The sequence below is a fragment of the Cololabis saira genome, chromosome 9 (genome assembly GCF_033807715.1).
Source record: "Cololabis saira isolate AMF1-May2022 chromosome 9, fColSai1.1, whole genome shotgun sequence".
NCBI classification, from domain to species: domain Eukaryota; kingdom Metazoa; phylum Chordata; class Actinopteri; order Beloniformes; family Belonidae; genus Cololabis; species Cololabis saira.
In genome coordinates, this window is record NC_084595.1 from 40,663,872 (window position 1) to 40,681,762 (window position 17,891).

At 39.9% G+C, this 17,891-nt stretch overlaps 1 protein-coding gene across 2 annotated transcripts; it reads left to right on the forward strand.

The window, feature by feature from the left end:
* Nucleotides 1–1,561: 1,561 nt before the first annotated feature.
* On the forward strand, nt 1,562–14,999 carry mfsd10 (major facilitator superfamily domain containing 10). 2 transcript variants are annotated; one of them, XM_061730101.1, is made up of 13 exons: nt 1,562–1,674; nt 3,291–3,469; nt 5,284–5,380; nt 5,483–5,586; nt 6,873–7,031; nt 7,203–7,394; nt 9,206–9,308; nt 9,429–9,540; nt 9,614–9,722; nt 11,283–11,373; nt 13,049–13,096; nt 13,173–13,262; nt 14,525–14,999. In XM_061730101.1, the coding sequence occupies exons 2-13, from the start codon at nt 3,317–3,319 to the stop codon at nt 14,626–14,628; spliced, it is 1,362 nt and encodes a 453-aa protein (XP_061586085.1). In that variant the 5' UTR covers nt 1,562–1,674; nt 3,291–3,316; the 3' UTR covers nt 14,629–14,999. The 2 variants fall into 2 exon arrangements, with proteins under 2 accessions (XP_061586085.1, XP_061586086.1); XM_061730102.1 differs by lacking the exon at nt 1,562–1,674 and adding an exon at nt 2,016–2,083.
* The last annotated feature ends 2,892 nt before the right edge of the window (nt 15,000–17,891 follow it).

Genomic DNA, 17,891 nt, shown 5'->3' on the forward strand with positions numbered 1-17,891 from the left:
TGGACAGCTATAGGCCCGTATCAAGCCTCTTTCTTAGTAAAACCATAGAACAAGCTGTTTTTCAACATGTGTATAACCCCCTAACACTAAATGATTGTTTTGATGTCTTCCAGCCAGACAGCTCTAGTAAAGGTCCTTAAGGAAACTATGGAGGTAGATTTGTGTCTTAATTATTCACAAAAAAAGATTGCTTCAATCAAAAAATATATTTTCAATTAAAAAAAAATTCACTTCAATCAAAAAAAAATATTTAAATCAAAGAAAAAAAGTGTTTAAATGTAAAAAAAAATATTTGAGACTCAAAAAAATGCATTTGAACACTGTTTTTCTTTGATTGGAAATGTTTTCTTTGATTGAAGTGAAGTTTTTTTGTTTAAGGCAACTTTTTTGATTGAAGTAGTGTTTTTTGTATTTGGTCATATTATGGGTAGGACATTTGTGTCTTTATCATTTAATCAAAAAACAAGTTGCTTCAAAAAGAAAAAAATATTTTCAATGAAAAAAATCACTTCATTAAAAACACTTTTTCAATCAATGAAAAAAGTGTTTGAATGCAAAAAAATATTTGAGACCCAAAAAATTGCATTTGAACACTTTTTTTTGGATTGAAAATATTTTTTTCGATTTGAAGTAATTATTTTTTGAAAAACGTTTTGAAGTCTTTTTTTTTTTTTGATTGAATCATTTTGACACAAACATCCTGCAGTGGGTGGATGCTTCCCCATTGATCAGACATGTTTGAGTGACAAGTGTCTTCAAACAAAAAAACTTCACTTCTATCAAAAAAAAACATTTCCAATGAAAATGAAAAACAGTGTTCAAATGCATTTTTTTGAGTCTCAAATATTTGTTTGCATACATACACTTTTTTTCTTTGATTGAAACATTTTTTTTAATTCAAAATATATTTTTTGATTGAAGCAATCTTTTTTTTGATTGAATAATTAAGACACAAATCTACCTCCATAGGAAACCTGATGGTGGCAACATTTCAGTCTAACTGGATCTCAGTGCTGCAATCAACACGGTCGACCAGAACTTCTGGATGGACTGGTTGAAGACCTGGGTGGGAATTTCTGGCACAGCAATTTCCTGGTTGGAGTCCTATCAGGGACTATTTTGTGTCTTTAGGCTGTATAAATAAACTTCCCTTGCCTTGCCTTGCTGAACCCCCCACCAAAAAAAACAAAAAAAAAAACACGGGGGAGACAACTTATGATAAAGAAGAAATACAATACTCAAATACCAAATTTTTTAAGGCTTTTAAGTGTAGTTTTTTGAGTCTCGTCGTAAAAGATGTGCGTATAGGCTTTTGAAACCCCCTTTCATGGTCGTAGTTACGGTACACTGAATTTAAATGCAACGCCTTCCCGACAGCGAAACACAAAATTCCGAGCCGACTGCGGGCCCGCGAAGGCAGCAGCTCAGCGTGTGTGTTGGTTACGACACAAGCCTGATTTATGGTCCCGCGTTAAATCGACGGCGTAGTGTACGCGGCGACGCACACCCTACGTACGTAGGCTCTGCGATGATGTAACGCGGAACCATAAATCAGCCTACAGTCTGGTCCTCCTGCTTCCTGGAGGAGGAATGGATCGATGATCGCTGATCACTGATCCGGCCCTGCGTGTCCGTGGAGGGGGGAATCTGACCCAACTCATCCGCGGAAACACTGTGAGTAAAGAGGGGGTTTGGTTGGCGTGATTTGAGACTGTGAACGTGCATGATGCTGATACAAGGCTGCCCGGGCGCATGATCGATACTTTGATCGGGGGGGAGCATCTGCTAAAAGGGCAGTGTTGTTTTTACACAACAAAACAAAGTGAAATGTTCGCTTGTGTGATGGTGGAGCTGCTGGTTCAGGAGGTGTCTGGATCATGCACGGGAATGATTTCCTTCTTCCTTGATCGACACATTTCTGCTGCCTCTTTCCTGATCACTTCCAGTAAGATGTTGTAATGAATGGCGAGTGTTTCCTCAATAACACATTTACTGACATTCATGCTGTATATAGGATTGACAAAACATGCTTTGCTCTGTGTGGGAAGGAAAACTCTACATATCGGTAACTTTCACATTCTTGGTGAGTCTATTGATAACTAACATTCTGCATGGATGTTTACTTACTTATGTTACATTATACAGGACATCCTATCTCAAAAAATTGGAATATTTTGGGAATAAACTGTAAACCATAATCAGCAATATTAAAATAATAAAAGGCTTGCAATATTTCAGTTGATTTGTAATGAATCCAGAATGTATGACATTTTTGTTTTTGTGATATTTTCTGTAATGCAATTAAAAAAAACAAAAATGTCATACATTCTGGATTCATTACAAATCAACTGAAATATTGCAAGCCTTTTTAAGATTAAGATTCCCAGAATATTCTAATTTTTTGAGATAGGATATTTGAGTTTTCTTAAGCTGTAAGCCATGATCAGCAATATTAAAATAATAAAAGGCTTGTAATATTTCAGTTGATTTGTAATGAATCCAGAATGTATGACATTTTTGTTTTTGTAATTGCATTACAGAAAATCACAATATTCTAATTTTCTGAGACAGTCCTGTAGTTATTTGATTTTGTCTTTATGTCAGGTTATGCATCTTACAGGTATTTCTCGTGTCTTGTTGAAAGAAAACTAAGAAGTAACTGAAAAATCTGGATTCATTACAAATCAACTGAAATATTACAAGCCTTTTATTATTTTAATATTGCTGATCATGGCTTACAGCTTAAGAAAACTCAGATATCCTATTCCAAAAAATTAGAATATTCTGGGAATCTTAATCTTAAAATGTAAGCCATAATCAGCAATATTAAAATAATAAAAGGCTTGCAATATTTCAGTTAATTTGTAATGAATCCAGAATGTATTACATTTTTGTTTTTGTAATTGCATTACAGAAAATCACAATATTCAAATTTTCTGAGACAGTCCTGTAGTTATTTGATTAGGTTATGCATTTAGAGGAAAATACTACTACAGAAGTAGGAAATGATGGGTCTTTTTCATCATCTTACAGGTATTTCTTTCTGTCTCGTTGAAAGAAAACTTAAGAAGTAACTGAAAAATATGGAGGTCATTTTTACTGCTGCATCTTTTCTATAAAGTCTTGAGCTGGAACGTTGCTGGACATAACTGTAAAATGTGCTACTAATTGATGGGGAGACTGAGACAGCTCAACCTGTGCTGCTTGTCCACGGTTTTACCCGAATGTGATTATTTCCATGTCAACACTGGCCTGGTTTCATGCTGCTGTTTGTGTTTCTACATTAACAGAAGAGTCGCCGCACGCTGAAGAAGTGATGTCTTCTGAGACCAAACCTGCAGAGGACGGAGCCTCCTTCTCATCCAAGGTCATCGGCATCGTGTTTGTCATCCTGCTGCTGGACCTGCTGGGATTTACGCTGATTCTGCCTCTGCTGCCCTCCATCTTGGACCACTACGCACAAACAGGGGTTGGTGGACGCGTCTGAAATGCATCACGGTCAGAGTAGATGAGGACACGACCAGGGGCCGGATTCACCAATATGTTCTTAAGAAATGTCTTAATATCTAAAAATAAGAAGTTCATAAGAAAGTTCTTAAGTGCAATTCCCAATATTTTCTTAAGGATCGTCTTAAGAACCGTAATTTCTTACGAATTTCTTATTTTTCCTACTTAAAGGAGCTGTATGTAAGAGCAATAATAAAACCAATCATAAAATGACCCCGATATGTCAACAGACATTTAAAAATCATGTTCATTTCAAATACTTATGTCACTTATGACAACAGCACTCAAGCCAGGATATTCCAGTTTAAAAAGAGGAGTTGCAGCCCTCAACTGATGTTGATGTTGTCATTTTTTGTTTTGGTCTGAATCTCCACCCTCCACCTATCTCCCAACCACCAAGTCAGTATTGTTTCTGAAGCTCCACCCTCCACCTATCTCCCAATCACCAAGCCAGTATTGTTTCTGAAGCTCCACCCTCCACCTATCTCCCAATCACCAAGTCAGTATTGTTTCTGAAGCTCCACCCTCCACCTATCTCCCAATCACCAAGTCAGTATTGTTTCTGAAGCTCCACCCTCCACCTATCTCCCAATCACCAAGTCAGTATTGTTTCTGAAGCTCCACCCTCCACCTATCTCCCAATCACCAAGTCAGTATTGTTTCTGAAGCTCCAGCCTCCACCTATCTCCCAATCACCAAGTCAGTATTGTTTCGGCCTCCGGGTTGCCAGCTCGGCTCTAATTATCGCAGCCATGGCAGCCTACGTTCCTGCTGCATTCTGCAGCCTACCTGGCAACCTCTGGTCGGGGGGAGGAGGGGGAGGGTACACGCCGCTCAACAATATTTTGAAAGTGACTGCAGTACCAGTTTTGGCCATTTCTTACAGACGGCTCCTTTAAGAACTTCTTAAAATATGGCTGTATCCGAAATGGAATACTAAGTACTACATGCTACATACTGCATCAGTATTTAAGGTATACTGCATACTAAATGAACGATTCAGTACGCCTGTACGTCAGAGCCGTCACAATTTTAATAAATGTATTAAAATGAACATATTGGTCTATTTAATTTTATTTAATTTTATTAAGCTACATATGTTTGGCTTTTTATTTAGTGCACCTCTACGTACTTGATATACAAAATTATACATATTGTTCATTTCATTCAGGCTTACCTTTTCACAGAAGAAATTTTAAGACAGGTCAAGGTTGTCTTAAAGTTAAGAAAAAAGTCAAGAACAAATTTGAGAACTTTTATTTCAAGAATACCATTTATTCTTAAGTTTTTTCTTAAGGAGAAACTTAAGAAGAAAGTTGAGAAAATACGAACTTTTTTGGAGAATATGACTTCTTCTCTTTTTTCTTCTTAAGACTGAACTTAAGAAAAAAATGACACTTAAGAAGATTTTTTTTCTTAAGAATGTTTTGTGAATCCGGCCCCAGGACTGGTGCCTCACCCGAGGGAAGAGATATGAGAAAGAGATAAAAACGCTGTAAAAGATAATTAAAGACAAGCAGACGTGTAACAGTTTCCTCGTAATCATCTGAGAAGTCAGCTAAACAGTTAAAAAGTTGTGGCTTCTCGGTGTGATGTGCTGAGCAGAGTTCAGGCTGTGATGATGCCCTTGAACAAAGGGGATATTTGTTGCAAGAATCTCGTCCATAAAAAGCATAACGGGCTCCCGGGTGATGAGATTAGTTGGTGAGGGAGTCTGAGTGCTGACTCATGCTGAAATAACCTCTCTGCTGATCTGTGTGTCTCTTTCTGGGGCAGGATGTCACGTATCAGTCCATGCAGACGCTCGTGGACTGGTTCAGGGAGGCGGTTGGGATTCCTCTAGAAAAGAAGTACAACAGTGTCCTGTTTGGAGGTGTGTTGCCGGGGCGATGGACGGGCCCCCCCTCCCTCGTCATAATGAATGACATTAGCAGAGAAGCAGGCATGACTCCAGGCTGATTAATCTGCCCTGCAGGTCTGATCGGGTCGCTGTTTTCACTGCTGCAGTTCCTGTCCTCCCCTGTGACGGGGGCTCTGTCGGACCATCGGGGCAGACGACCCCTGCTCATTCTCACCACGGTGAGTCCCCCCCGACCCGTGCCGGATGCCGTGGAGAGGGAGGAAAAAGAAGCACTGTGATAATAGCTGTAGATTATCATGAAGTGATTCAATTTAATTCAATTCAATTCAATTTTATTTGTATAGTGTCTAATACAACAAAAGTTGTCTCTAGACGCTTTCCAGAGACCCAGAACATAAACATAAACCCCGAGCAATTATTACATAAACAATGGCAGTTAAAAACTCCCCTAGTGGGAGAAAAACCTTAAGCCAAACAGTGGCAAGGAAAAACTCCCTTTTAAGAGGGAAGAAACCTGGACCAGGACCTGGATCATAAGGGGGGACCCTCCTGCCTGCCGAAGGCCAGACTGGGGGGACACAAAGCTATATTTGAGACTAACTATTATAGTCTTGTTCTATAGCTGCAAGTATGACTACTGACTCTAACACACTAGAGTTTACACTACCTAGAGATTTACCAACACCAGCTAGAGGTTTACTAAACACTAACTATAGGCTTTACTAAACAGAAAGGTTTTAAGTTTAGTTTTAAAAGTGGAGGTGGTGTCAGCCTCCTTAACCCAGATTGGAAGTTGGTTCCATAGTAACGGTTCCTGATAGCAGAACGCCCGTCCTCCAAATCTACATTTGGATACTCTAGGAACTACGAGTAAACCTGCACTCTGAGAGCGGAGAGCTCTGCCAGGAACATAAGGCACTATCAGGTCTTGCAAATAATGCGGAGCCGTTTTGGGCTTTATATGCAAGTAATAAAATTTTAAATTGGATTCTGAATTTTACGGGTAGCCAATGGAGCGACGCTAACACTGGAGAGACGTGGTCTCTCCTGCTGATTCCTGTCAGCACTTGTGCTGCTGCATTTTGGATCAACTGGAGCCTATTCAGCAAATTACTTGGGCATCCTGCTAACAACACATTACAGTAATGTAGTCTAGAAGATACAAACGCATAAACTAGTTTTTCTGCATCACTCTGCGAGAGGATTTTCCTAATCTTTGCAATATTACGGAGATGGAAAAATGCTATTTTACAAACCTGATTAATATATGGTTTAAACGACAAATCCTGATCGAAAACAACACCAAGGTTTCTCACAGTCGCACTGGAAGCCATCGCAACACCATCTAATCCCTTCCTAAGATGCTCTGTCTGGACCAAGAATGATAACCTCTGTTTTATCTGAATTTAGAAGCAAAAAATTTCCGGACATCCGGAAAGTGTGATCCACTCCTCGTGAGTTTTACTCCACCGGTCCGGGTCTAATGGGCTGCTTTGTGTTTCAGTTAGGCCTCATGTCCTCCTATGCAGTCTGGGCCGTTTCCCGAAGCTTCAACATGTTCCTTTTGTTTCGTGTAATTGGGGGCATTTGTAAGGGCAACGTCAGCCTCTGCACTGCCATTGTGGCCGACTTGCCTTGTCCGAAAGCACGGAACAGAGGAATGGTGAGTACGTCCTTTACACGTCCTCAAACACCTGTAATGGGATTAGATGTGATATCTCTTTGGTGACATCAGAGTGGCTACAGGCTGCATCCCTCTTTGCTGTGCATGAGTTTTGCCTAAAGCTTTTAATAGTGGGAGGAAATAAGTCATCTGTGTTATTTCCCTCTGAAGGCGATGATCGGGATAGCATTCTCCCTGGGCTTCACCGTTGGACCCCTGATGGGGGCCTACTTTGCCGTCAGCTCCAGGACGCCGGGAGACGTCTTCTACCAGACGCCGGCGCTGCTCGCCTTGGCCTTCAGCGTGGCTGACGTGCTCTTCATCTGGCTGATGCTGCCGGAGACGCTAACCAAGGACAGTAAGGTTGGTTTCCACAAGCAGACCCTCCTCCTCCAGAAATCAAGATTTGTTATATCTGTCTTGTGGTAAACATCTTCTTTGCATCAGTTTTTCCCCTTACAATGACAGAAGAATAATTGTTGTTCTTCATGGTATCAAACATTTTTGGTGGAAAAGTCCTGAGTTATGTTTGAACGGGAGCTGTTTCACGGGGGCTTCAAGTGGCAATCACCAACAGATGAATATAAACCACTAACAAGCAAAACTTCACATTAGAAAATGTGCTGCTAACACAGAAATACTTGAAAATGTGAATTTTACTTAAAATAAAAGCCGTAAACTTAGCCCAGCCCAGCTGTATGTTTTATTTTTTAGTTTATGCATACATTATGGTCTTAATTAGTTGATTATTTTGTAATTTATCTACTAATATTAAAGTCATGGACTCCCACAGTGATGGCAGTATACCCACTGTAAAATCACAGCCACACCAGGAGAGGCAATGATCTCTTCGTGCTATTTTTTTTTCTAAATTTTATTATCATTCTTATATTTTTTTCAGTGCGAAAAAATAGCTGAGCTAAATGTAACTATCCTAAGAGGCTGATAAGAACACTGCAGTGCGACCTTTAGATAATAAGGAAGGATGTTTTGCAACACAAGCTGCTTTTTTCTTGTCTTATAACTTCTCTTTGACGTCTTCCCAACTTGTTGAAACAGAGAAGTGACGCAAAAATGCCCACCAAGTCTTAAATCTCACAAAAAACACATTCTACAATATGATATCAATTATTCAGGGATGTAGTTTTATTTTATTTAAAGGTTCAACTGTAAGTTTTTTCCAAAGAGGCGATAACCAAATAAAACACTCAAACTGAAGACAGTAAACCCCTTTTGAAACACGTTTCTGAGTCACATACAAACACAAGTGTTAACGTCACTCTGTTTGTTTCCTGTCATTGCTCCTGATTCAGTCAGAAGGAGGAAAATGGTCTTGTTTCATTCCAGGGCCCGGATTCACCAATATGTTCTTAAGGACGATCTTAAGAAATGTGTTAAGATCTAAAATTAAGAAGTTCATAATAAAGTTCTTAGGTGAAATTCCTCAATATTTTCTTAAGAACCGTCTTAAGAACTGTCATTTCTTACGAATTTCTTATTTTTCCTACTTAAGAACTTCTTAAAATATGTCATTGCATTGCACGCGCCAACAAACAACATTTATAGGTAGTTTGGTCTTAACCGTCAGTCACTCACTAAACATGGAGAAGGAGAAAAAGAGATGCAGGAACTTTTCAAGGTTATGGTGGATGAGATTAATGTGCGAAAAAAATACTATTGGGGAAAATTAATAATAATTAACTACCACGCTAACTAACATGCTAACAAACAGTTAACAGGCTCTTTGTGTCATTAATTACAAAGTATATCCTCAAACTATGACCTACTAGTCTAAACTTGTCTAAAATGTGTTGGAAAAGGTGATATTAGAGGCTTATTATTATTATTATTATTATTATTATTATTATTATTATTATTATTATTATTATTATTATTATTATTATTATTACCTTTTCACAGAAGAAATTTTAAGACAGGTCAAGGTTGTCTTAAAGTTAAGAAAAAAGTCAAGAACAAATTTGAGAACTTTTATTTCAAGAATACCATTTTTTCTTAAGTTTTTTCTTAAGAAGAAACTTAAGAAGAAAGTTGAGAAAATACTTTTTTGGAGAATATGACTTCTTCTCTTTTTTCTTCTTAAGACTGAACTTAAGAAAAAAATGACACTTAAGAAGATTTTTTTTCTTAAGAATGTTTTGTGAATCCGGCCCCAGGTTTCTTCTGCTGGGTCTGGGGACTCCTGGGACCTGCTCAGTCCGCTCTCCCTGTTCCTCTTTGCAGCCGTCACCAGGACAAAAGACCCCCCTTCAAAAGAAAGTGAGTACCGGTCTTATCGGATTCCTGCGCGAGTCAGAGGCGTAAACCTTCTTTTACTGATTCATGAAGCGTGAAGGAAGTTTGACGCGTTGATAAGAGGTGTTTTGCGTGTTTTTCCAGGAATGAAGAAGCTCCAGCTGCTGGGCCTGGTTTATTTCTGCTACCTCTTCCTGTTCTCCGGCCTGGAGTTCACGCTGAGCTTTCTGACTCACCAACGCTTCCAGTTTACAAGGTACCAACCCCGAGATAAACACTCAGATAAACAGTCAGCGCTCAGGATGAGATAACTGTTTCCGTCTCAACAGCATGCAGCAAGGAAAGATGTTCTTCTTCATCGGCGTGGTCATGGCCGTGATTCAGGGCGGCTACGCTCGCAGAATCAAACCTGGACAACATATCGGAGCCGTTCGTGTGGTAAATGTTCCATTTATGATGCTATAAAGAGATGGATGGATGGATGGATGGAAGGAAGGAAGGAAGGAAGGAAGGAAGGAAGGAAGGAAGGAAGGAAGGAAGGAAGGAAGGAAGGAAGGAAGGAAGGAAGGAAGGAAGGAAGGAAGGAAGGAAGGAAGGAAGGATGGGTGGAGGGGTGGATGGGTGGATGAAAGAAGGGAGGAAGGAAGGAAGGAAGGAAGGAAGGAAGGAAGGAAGGAAGGAAGGAAGGAAGGAAGGAAGGATGGATGGATGGAGGAAGGAAGGAAGGAAGGGAGGGAGGGAGGATGGATGGATGGATGGGTGGATGAAAGAAGGAAGGAAGGAAGGAAGGAAGGTAGGAAGGAAGGAAGGAAGGAAGGATGGATTAATGGGTGGAGGAAGGAAGGGAGGAAGGAAGGAAGGAAGGAAGGAAGGAAGGAAGGAAGGAAGGAAGGAAGGAAGGAAGGAAGGAAGGAAGGAAGGAAGGAAGGAAGGATGGGTGGATGGATGGATGAATGAAAGATGGATGGATGGATGGATGGATGGATGAAGGAAGGAAGGAAGGAAGGGAGGAAGGAAGGAAGGAAGGAAGGAAGGAAGGAAGGAAGGAAGGAAGGAAGGAAGGAAGGAAGGATGGATGGATGGATGGATGGATGGATGGATGGATGGATGAAAGAAGGGAGGAAGGAAGGAAGGAAGGAAGGAAGGAAGGGAGGGAGGATGGAAGGATGGGTGGATGAAAGAAGGAAGGAAGGAAGGAAGGAAGGAAGGAAGGAAGGAAGGAAGGAAGGAAGGATGGATGGATGGATTAATGGGTGGAGGAAGGAAGGGAGGAAGGAAGGAAGGAAGGATGGGCGGATGGATGAATGAAAGATGGATGGATGGATGGATGGATGAAGAAAGGAAGGAAGGAAGGAAGGAAGGAAGGAAGGAAGGAAGGAAGGAAGGAAGGAAGGAAGGATGAATGAAAGATGGATGGATGAAGGAAGGAAGGAAGGAAGGAAGGAAGGAAGGAAGGAAGGAAGGAAGGAAGGAAGGAAGGAAGGAAGGAAGGAAGGAAGGAAGGAAGGAAGGAAGGAAGGAAGGAAGGAAGGAAGGAAGGAAGGAAGGAAGGAAGGGTTAGATAGATAGATAGATAGATAGATAGATAGATAGATAGATAGATAGATAGATAGATAGATAGATAGATAGATAGATAGATAGATAGATAGATAGATAGATAGATAGATAGATAGATAGATAGATAGATAGATCTGTTGTTATAGCAGTCTGGTATAAATACAATAGAATAAAAATGGAACAAGGACAGTTGAAAAACAGCAGATAATAAAAAGGTCCGGTGCTGTTGCAGAGTCAGATCCAGGTGTCAGTCAGATTTAGTCCGGGTGTGTGATCGTGGCTCGGACAGTTGTAGAGTTTAACTGCAGCAGGTAGGAGGGATTTCCTGCATCGTTCCTAGAGCAACCAGGATGGAGGAGTCTGTTGCTGTGACATGTTCTCAGTGCTGGATCAACACGGACCACCGTACAAACTCAACAAACTCTTGTTTCTTTCTTTCAGGCAATCTTAATGTTGATCCCAGCATTCATCCTCATCGGGTTGTCCAGGAACATGACGGTGCTTTATGCCGGCTTGGCGTTATACGCCTTTGGTGAGTCCAGGTTATGTTTCAACGTGTTTAATGAAAGACAAAATAAAATAGCCAAAGACTCAGTTATGTGGTCATATTTGGTTTTAATTGCGTTGAAAAATACGTGAATGGAAGGTGAGAAGTGAGCTTCACATCAGTCACGCCTTGGTGTGCGATTTGTGTAGTTGGTATCAACAACGAGGACTTTTATAAACAGGAAAAGGTCAGTTAGAGTTGTTTTCTGAGTGAGGGCCCATCACGAGGCCATATTTCTCACGGCAGGGGGAGGTATTTGTGTTTCCTCCTCACATTTCTCCGTCGGAGCAGCAGCTGGTTCAGATCCTGGAACTAACAGCCCAGGAGCTATGTAATATTATTACATTTTAAAAGAAAATGCTGTAGAAGACTTGAATATGCTGCGACTTTGAAATCAGAAAATAGTGACTAGTTTTACTTTTATGACATGACAATATACTGAAGCATAAAATATATCTACATCTGAATTATGTGCTTATTTATGCTTTCTGTGCTTCTTCTTTCTGCCAGTCTGCTCTCTCTGTTAAGGGGGCAAAACTTTGGAACTCTCTACCCACTGAGTTAAAATTAGAGACCAATACAAAAGCTTTTAACAAAGGACTCAAACAGTGGTTAAAATCTAGTCAGCAGTGTACACATGAATAGTTCTTAACTTGTTGACTGCTTGCTTTGTTGTCTTTTTATGTTTCTAATTGAAAATTGTTTGTATTTCTTTGATTTCCTTTCCAATAGTTTTTTTTTCTTTTTTCATTTTCATTTATTTATTTTATTATTTTTATTTTTTTCCCATTCTTGTTATATTAATATTTTATTGCTCTCCATTCTTTTCAAAAGCTGCCTATGGACAAGTGTTGCGAATTAGCACGTGTGCTAAAACACTTAAAGGAGCTGTATGTAAGAGTAATAATAAAACGAATCATAAAATGACTCCGATATGTCAACAGACATTTAAAAATCATGTTCATGTCAAATACTTACTGTATGTCACTGACAACAGCACTCAAGCCAGGATATTCCAGTTTAAAAAGAGGAGTTGCAGCCCTCAACTGATGTTTATGTTGTCATTTTTTGTTTTGGCCTGAAGCTCCACCCTCCACCTATCTCCCAATCACCAAGTCAGTATTGTTTCTGAAGCTCCACCCTCCACCTATCTCCCAATCACCAAGTCAGTATTGTTTCTGAAGCTCCACCCTCCACCTATCTCCCAATCACCAAGTCAGTATTGTTTCTGAAGCTCCACCCTCCACCTATCTCCCAATCACCAAGTCAGTATTGTTTCTGAAGCTCCACCCTCCACCTATCTCCCAATCACCAAGTCAGTATTGTTTCTGAAGCTCCACCCTCCACCTATCTCCCAATCACCAAGTCAGTATTGTTTCAGCATCCGGGTTGCCAGCTCGGCTCTAATTATCGCAGCCATGGCAGCCTACGTTCCTGCTGCATTCTGCAGCCTACCCGGCAACCTCTGGTCGGGGGGAGGAGGGGGAGGGTACACGCCGCTCAACAATATTTTGAAAGTGACTGCAGTACCAGTTTTGGACATTTCTTACAGACGGCTCCTTTAAACAATGCATCTGGTTTGTCCAATGTAATTGCTATGTCCTTAGCAAATAAACATAAAAAAAATAAAAAATAAATTAAAATATTTGTATCGTTCCAGCGGCTGCATTAGTAGTGCCCTGCCTGTCGACGCTCGTCTCCGACCACGGTGAGTCTCCCTTTTCATCCTTGATCATTGTCGTGTGCAGCCTGTCCCTGATTCTCCACTCTGGATACTTCACCAGGTTCGGCCAATCAGAAAGGCACCGTGATGGGGATCCTGCGTAGCTTGGGTGCCCTGGCCAGAGCACTTGGACCAGTTGTGTCTTCCTCTGGTGAGGAACCGGTGATAAAAATAGAGAGGGCATCAGTTAAACATCTGCAGCGTTTTAGACTTGAATTAAAGTCACTCTATGTAGCATTACCACATCTGACCAGATGGGGGCGGTATATCACAAGTAGGGCTGAAACGATTCCTCGAATAATTCGAGTAATTCGATTACAAAAAATGATGGAGGAATTTTCTCTGCCTCGAGGAATCGTTTAATTTTGCAGCTCAAAGCAGGTATTTCACCAAGACTACGTTTAATGCGGCACAACGCACTGACGCCGCGCACGTAAAGGAAGAAGAAAGAAGAAAGCCATGCTCAGGCAGTCTGCAATGGCCCAGACGGGAAACACATGTAGCTCAGTGCTTAACTTTTATTTTCAATCCACGCTAAATTCTTGTGGTCCGTTCTCCTATATGTTCCCCCTCTAACCCGGTACATACATAGGTTCCTCTAAACATCTGTTCCCGCTACAGTTTTAACTAAAAGAAAAGGCAGAAAATGTCAGAAAAATAAAAACGTAATAAAGCTAACTGGGTAGTTTTCAATTTTTATATCTGTAGTCATTGATGGATAAAACAAGCAGCACTGGAGCCTAATGTGCTCCAATACAGCAGGAATCAGAAGTTTATTTTGAACACTGCCAAAACTCAAAATCTTATACTTTAACTTAAAACTTAACTAGAACTTAAAATTAAATGAAAGTTCAATTGAAACACGTGGGAAAAACACCTAACCTTTTAAGTGTGTGTTATCAGGTGTAATGGCATTTTTAGGTTAGAAATAAGAACATTTCTTGATAAGATCCTTAGTTTTTTGAGTGAAGGCAGTGAATTTGGTGAATTTGGAATTTGGTGTAAATTCAGGGTTTTTAAATGCACAGCCATGAACCTACTGTATTATATAATTTAGTCTTAGTAATATCAATTAATATCTGACATCTTATGTATATTTATAATTGCTCTTTAACTAAACAAAAATATGTTTTATCCGATTACTCGATTAATCCATGGAATTTTCAATAGAATACTCGATTACTAAAATATTCGATAGCTGCAGCCCTTCACAGGAAACTGTGATGGGGACAAAGTGGTTTTACGAGACAGGGCGAGCACGGTGCTGTCAGTGGACGTGGTCAGAACTGGCATTACTACATAGGGTGGCTTTAAGCGTTACAACATAGTTTCAGCCAATTCAAATGTTTTCGAGATGGTTCTGTTTTACTTACTTCTCTTTATTCTTTCTAACTTTTTTTTTTTGTTTCACAGTTTATTGGATCGCCAGCGCACAAACCTGTTATCTTATCTTAGCGGCGTCTTTCGTGATACCCCTCACCCTGCTGAGTAAAACCCGGAGGCTGAAGGACGAATGAGCAGTACGACTTTTAAAAGGACTTTAGTTTTGTTGCCTGAAAGGATTATGATGTTTACCTCCTCCGGCATAGAAAGCACTGAGTGGTTATACGGCCATTGAACAATCATTGGGATATTTTTTTTAAATTTTTTTTTTTATGCTGTTGACCAAATATTATTCTATGAGACAGAAAACAATAGAACAAGGCCAAAATAAGAAATATAATGTTATTTGCACATATAGACTCTATAGGTTAGGGGGAACTACGAATAACTTTTATACTTCTAGAACTTGAATCTCTTTTTTTAAAAGATTATTTTATTAAACACTCAGATTTTGTATTTTACCCTGCAGCATGTTATTTTTTACTTGAAACATGTTTATATTCTTTTTTTCTGAATAAAAAGTGAAAAAAAACTATTTCCATGGGAATGACTCATTTTCTCATCCGTAAGTAAATGATGAAATAGCTCAAACTGTCAGTAAACCATCACGTTGAGCAGTGGCATAAAGGACAACTATGAATACTTAAGTATACATTTTAATTATATATGATCTGTTATATTTCCTATCTATTTTTAGACATACTTAAATATATGTATTTTATGCTGTTCAACATTATCAGGAAAGTATTGCGTCGCTGCTCCTCCACGTTGGGGGAGCCAGTTGAAGCGGTTTGGGCGTGTGGTTAGGATGTTTCCCGTGTTCCTGCAGGCAGAGGCCCGGGAGTTGAACCAGCACACACCAGAAAGATGACTTCTCTCTACTGTCCTTGGTCCCTGGTATTCCTCCCAGAAGCTGCAGGAGCTGACCAGGGAGGTGCAGGTCTATAGGCCGCAGCCCCCATGACTTAAACATGGGTGAGAGAAAGTTTAAGGATGGATGGATAGTATCACATGACCCTCATTTTTATTCAGCTCAAAATGTAAAAAGTGATTCATTCGCAAAAAATTATATTTTGTGTATCTTAAAGGAGCACGAGGCAGGATTGAGGCAGGATTTATGAAAAAAATGAGTATATGTTTTAAGTTTTCTAGTAATAATGTCAGATGAAGCGTTCCAAACCAAAAATAATGATCCCTCTAGTGTATCTCTCCGTTGCCTTGAACAGTCTGTGTGCTGCAAAATGTGCTGCAATTCGGGCCCAAATTTCCTGCGCTGTCCTGCAGATGTGACGTCACATGACGCTGCATGTGCGTTCTCCCCGTTCTCCCGTGCCGGTGTCGGTGCTTTTTTTTCCCACCTGCTTTTTTTTATCGGAGGTCTCCCGTACGTGATGACCAGTGTTGGGACCTAACGAGTATTTTCCCGTTACGTTAGTAACGAAATTAGTTTTCTCTCTAAATTCTAACGTAACGCATTACTTTTCCCATTTGGTAGTGGCGTTATCGTTATTATGAATTAAATTGGTCCGTTAGTTGCGTTAGTTCCGTTATTTTCGGTAGTTTCTTTACAATCCGATTCCTCCTCCTAGTCCTAACAAAACAAGCAGCAGCAAAAGAGCATGGAAGTGAGCTCTCAGACTAACATGAATCTTACAGAGAAAGTGATGATGATTGGTTAACACACTGGGTAACTTCCGTGGGTAAGCCAATCAGAAACAGAGTTGGGCGGGCCTTTGCCTTTCAGGAAGCGGTTGCACACACAGCATGCACCCAAGCGCACACACCGCCCGCCACACATAAACAACACTAAACGAAGTCAAACTAATAACGGTGCATGATGACGGCGAGCGGCGAACAGACACCAAGCGTAGCTACAATGGAAGACAGCAGTGACAATGACATCGGGTGCTTTGCAGGATGGAAGTGTAAACATTATTTTGAATTCATTGAGATAAAGGACGGTAAAAACATTGTGGTGAAATGAGTGAGTGGGTAGAGTCATCATTCATGACTGAGTCACTATGATGTCAGAACAGGTCAGCACAGGAGCTGCAATCTGACAGTTTATTTTATTTTTTATTTTATTTTATTTTTTCATATAATTGTTACACTGTTAAAATAATGGAGTTGTTAATTATTTGTTACATACCCAAATGAGAGCAGTTGCTGCTTACATATTTGTTACACTGAGAAAGGGAAATAAAAAGTATAGTTAAGTTAACACTATGCTGCTAATAATTAGTGTAGACATCTTATTTCATATTGCACAGCACTACTGTGACTGTCTAACTACACTGTTTGTTTTGAAGGCCAAGTTGAGGCTACAATAAATATTCCTGTCAATATTTCTAAACATATCTCTTGTGTTTTATTGTTCCACTACATAAAAAAAAATATTTGTATATAAAGTAAAGTAAAGTAACTTAGTTACTAGTTACTTTTATAATTGAGCAACTAGTAAAGTAACTAATTACATTTTCTCAGCACTAACTATAACTATAACTAGTTACTTTTTAAAAGTAACTTCCCCAACACTGGTGATGACGTTCCGTCTTGTGGCTTTTGACCGTTTGCGTGAAAAGACCAGGAACAGAGTGACTACAGCAGCCGAGAGAGAGAGAGAAGTCATTGAAAGAAGGTTGTGTCGTGAACAGCAGTTACAGCAGCATTTATTTAGTTATTAGTCAGTCAGTTAGTTAGTGTAGAGTTTTTATTCAGTATATACAGTATATAAAAACTCTATATGTTCTCATTGTTGAATCTGTAAATGTCTAAGCAAAATAGTCATAATAAATTATATAAATATAATTTAAAAAATGTAACGTCAACTACCGGTAAGCGCTCACTGATTAATCCGCAATTGCCAAAAAAGACGTTTTGAATGTGAAGACATGGTGAAAAACTACCTTCCTAGCTTAACATGGCAAAAAAAATACCATCGCGGGGAAAAAATGCACACCTCTGGGGAAAATATTTCAGCCCGATACAATCTGGTACTCACACCGGCTTCGCTGTTGGCTGCAGTACCCCCCGACGGCCGTCGTGGTGAAGGGTGGCGCTAGAGAGTCTCATTTCTTAAAAGGAGCCTCATGCTCCTTTAAATAACAATCACATCTATAAGTTGAGTCCTTATGGTAATTTTGGAGGGAGGAGTGGGGGAGTGGTAGTCTAGTGGCCACAGAGGTGGGCTTGGGTCTGGAGGACCCCGGAATGGCAACCAAGATGAACCATCTTGGGCCCTTTAGCAAGGCATTAAACCTAACTGCTCCCCGGGAGAAATGGTGTGATTGTTCTCTCAGATGGAAGTCGCTCTGGATAAAAGTGTCTGCTAAATGACAGTAGTAGTTAGTAGTAGTAGTAGTAGTTATTAGTAGTAGTTATTAGTAGTAGTAGTAAT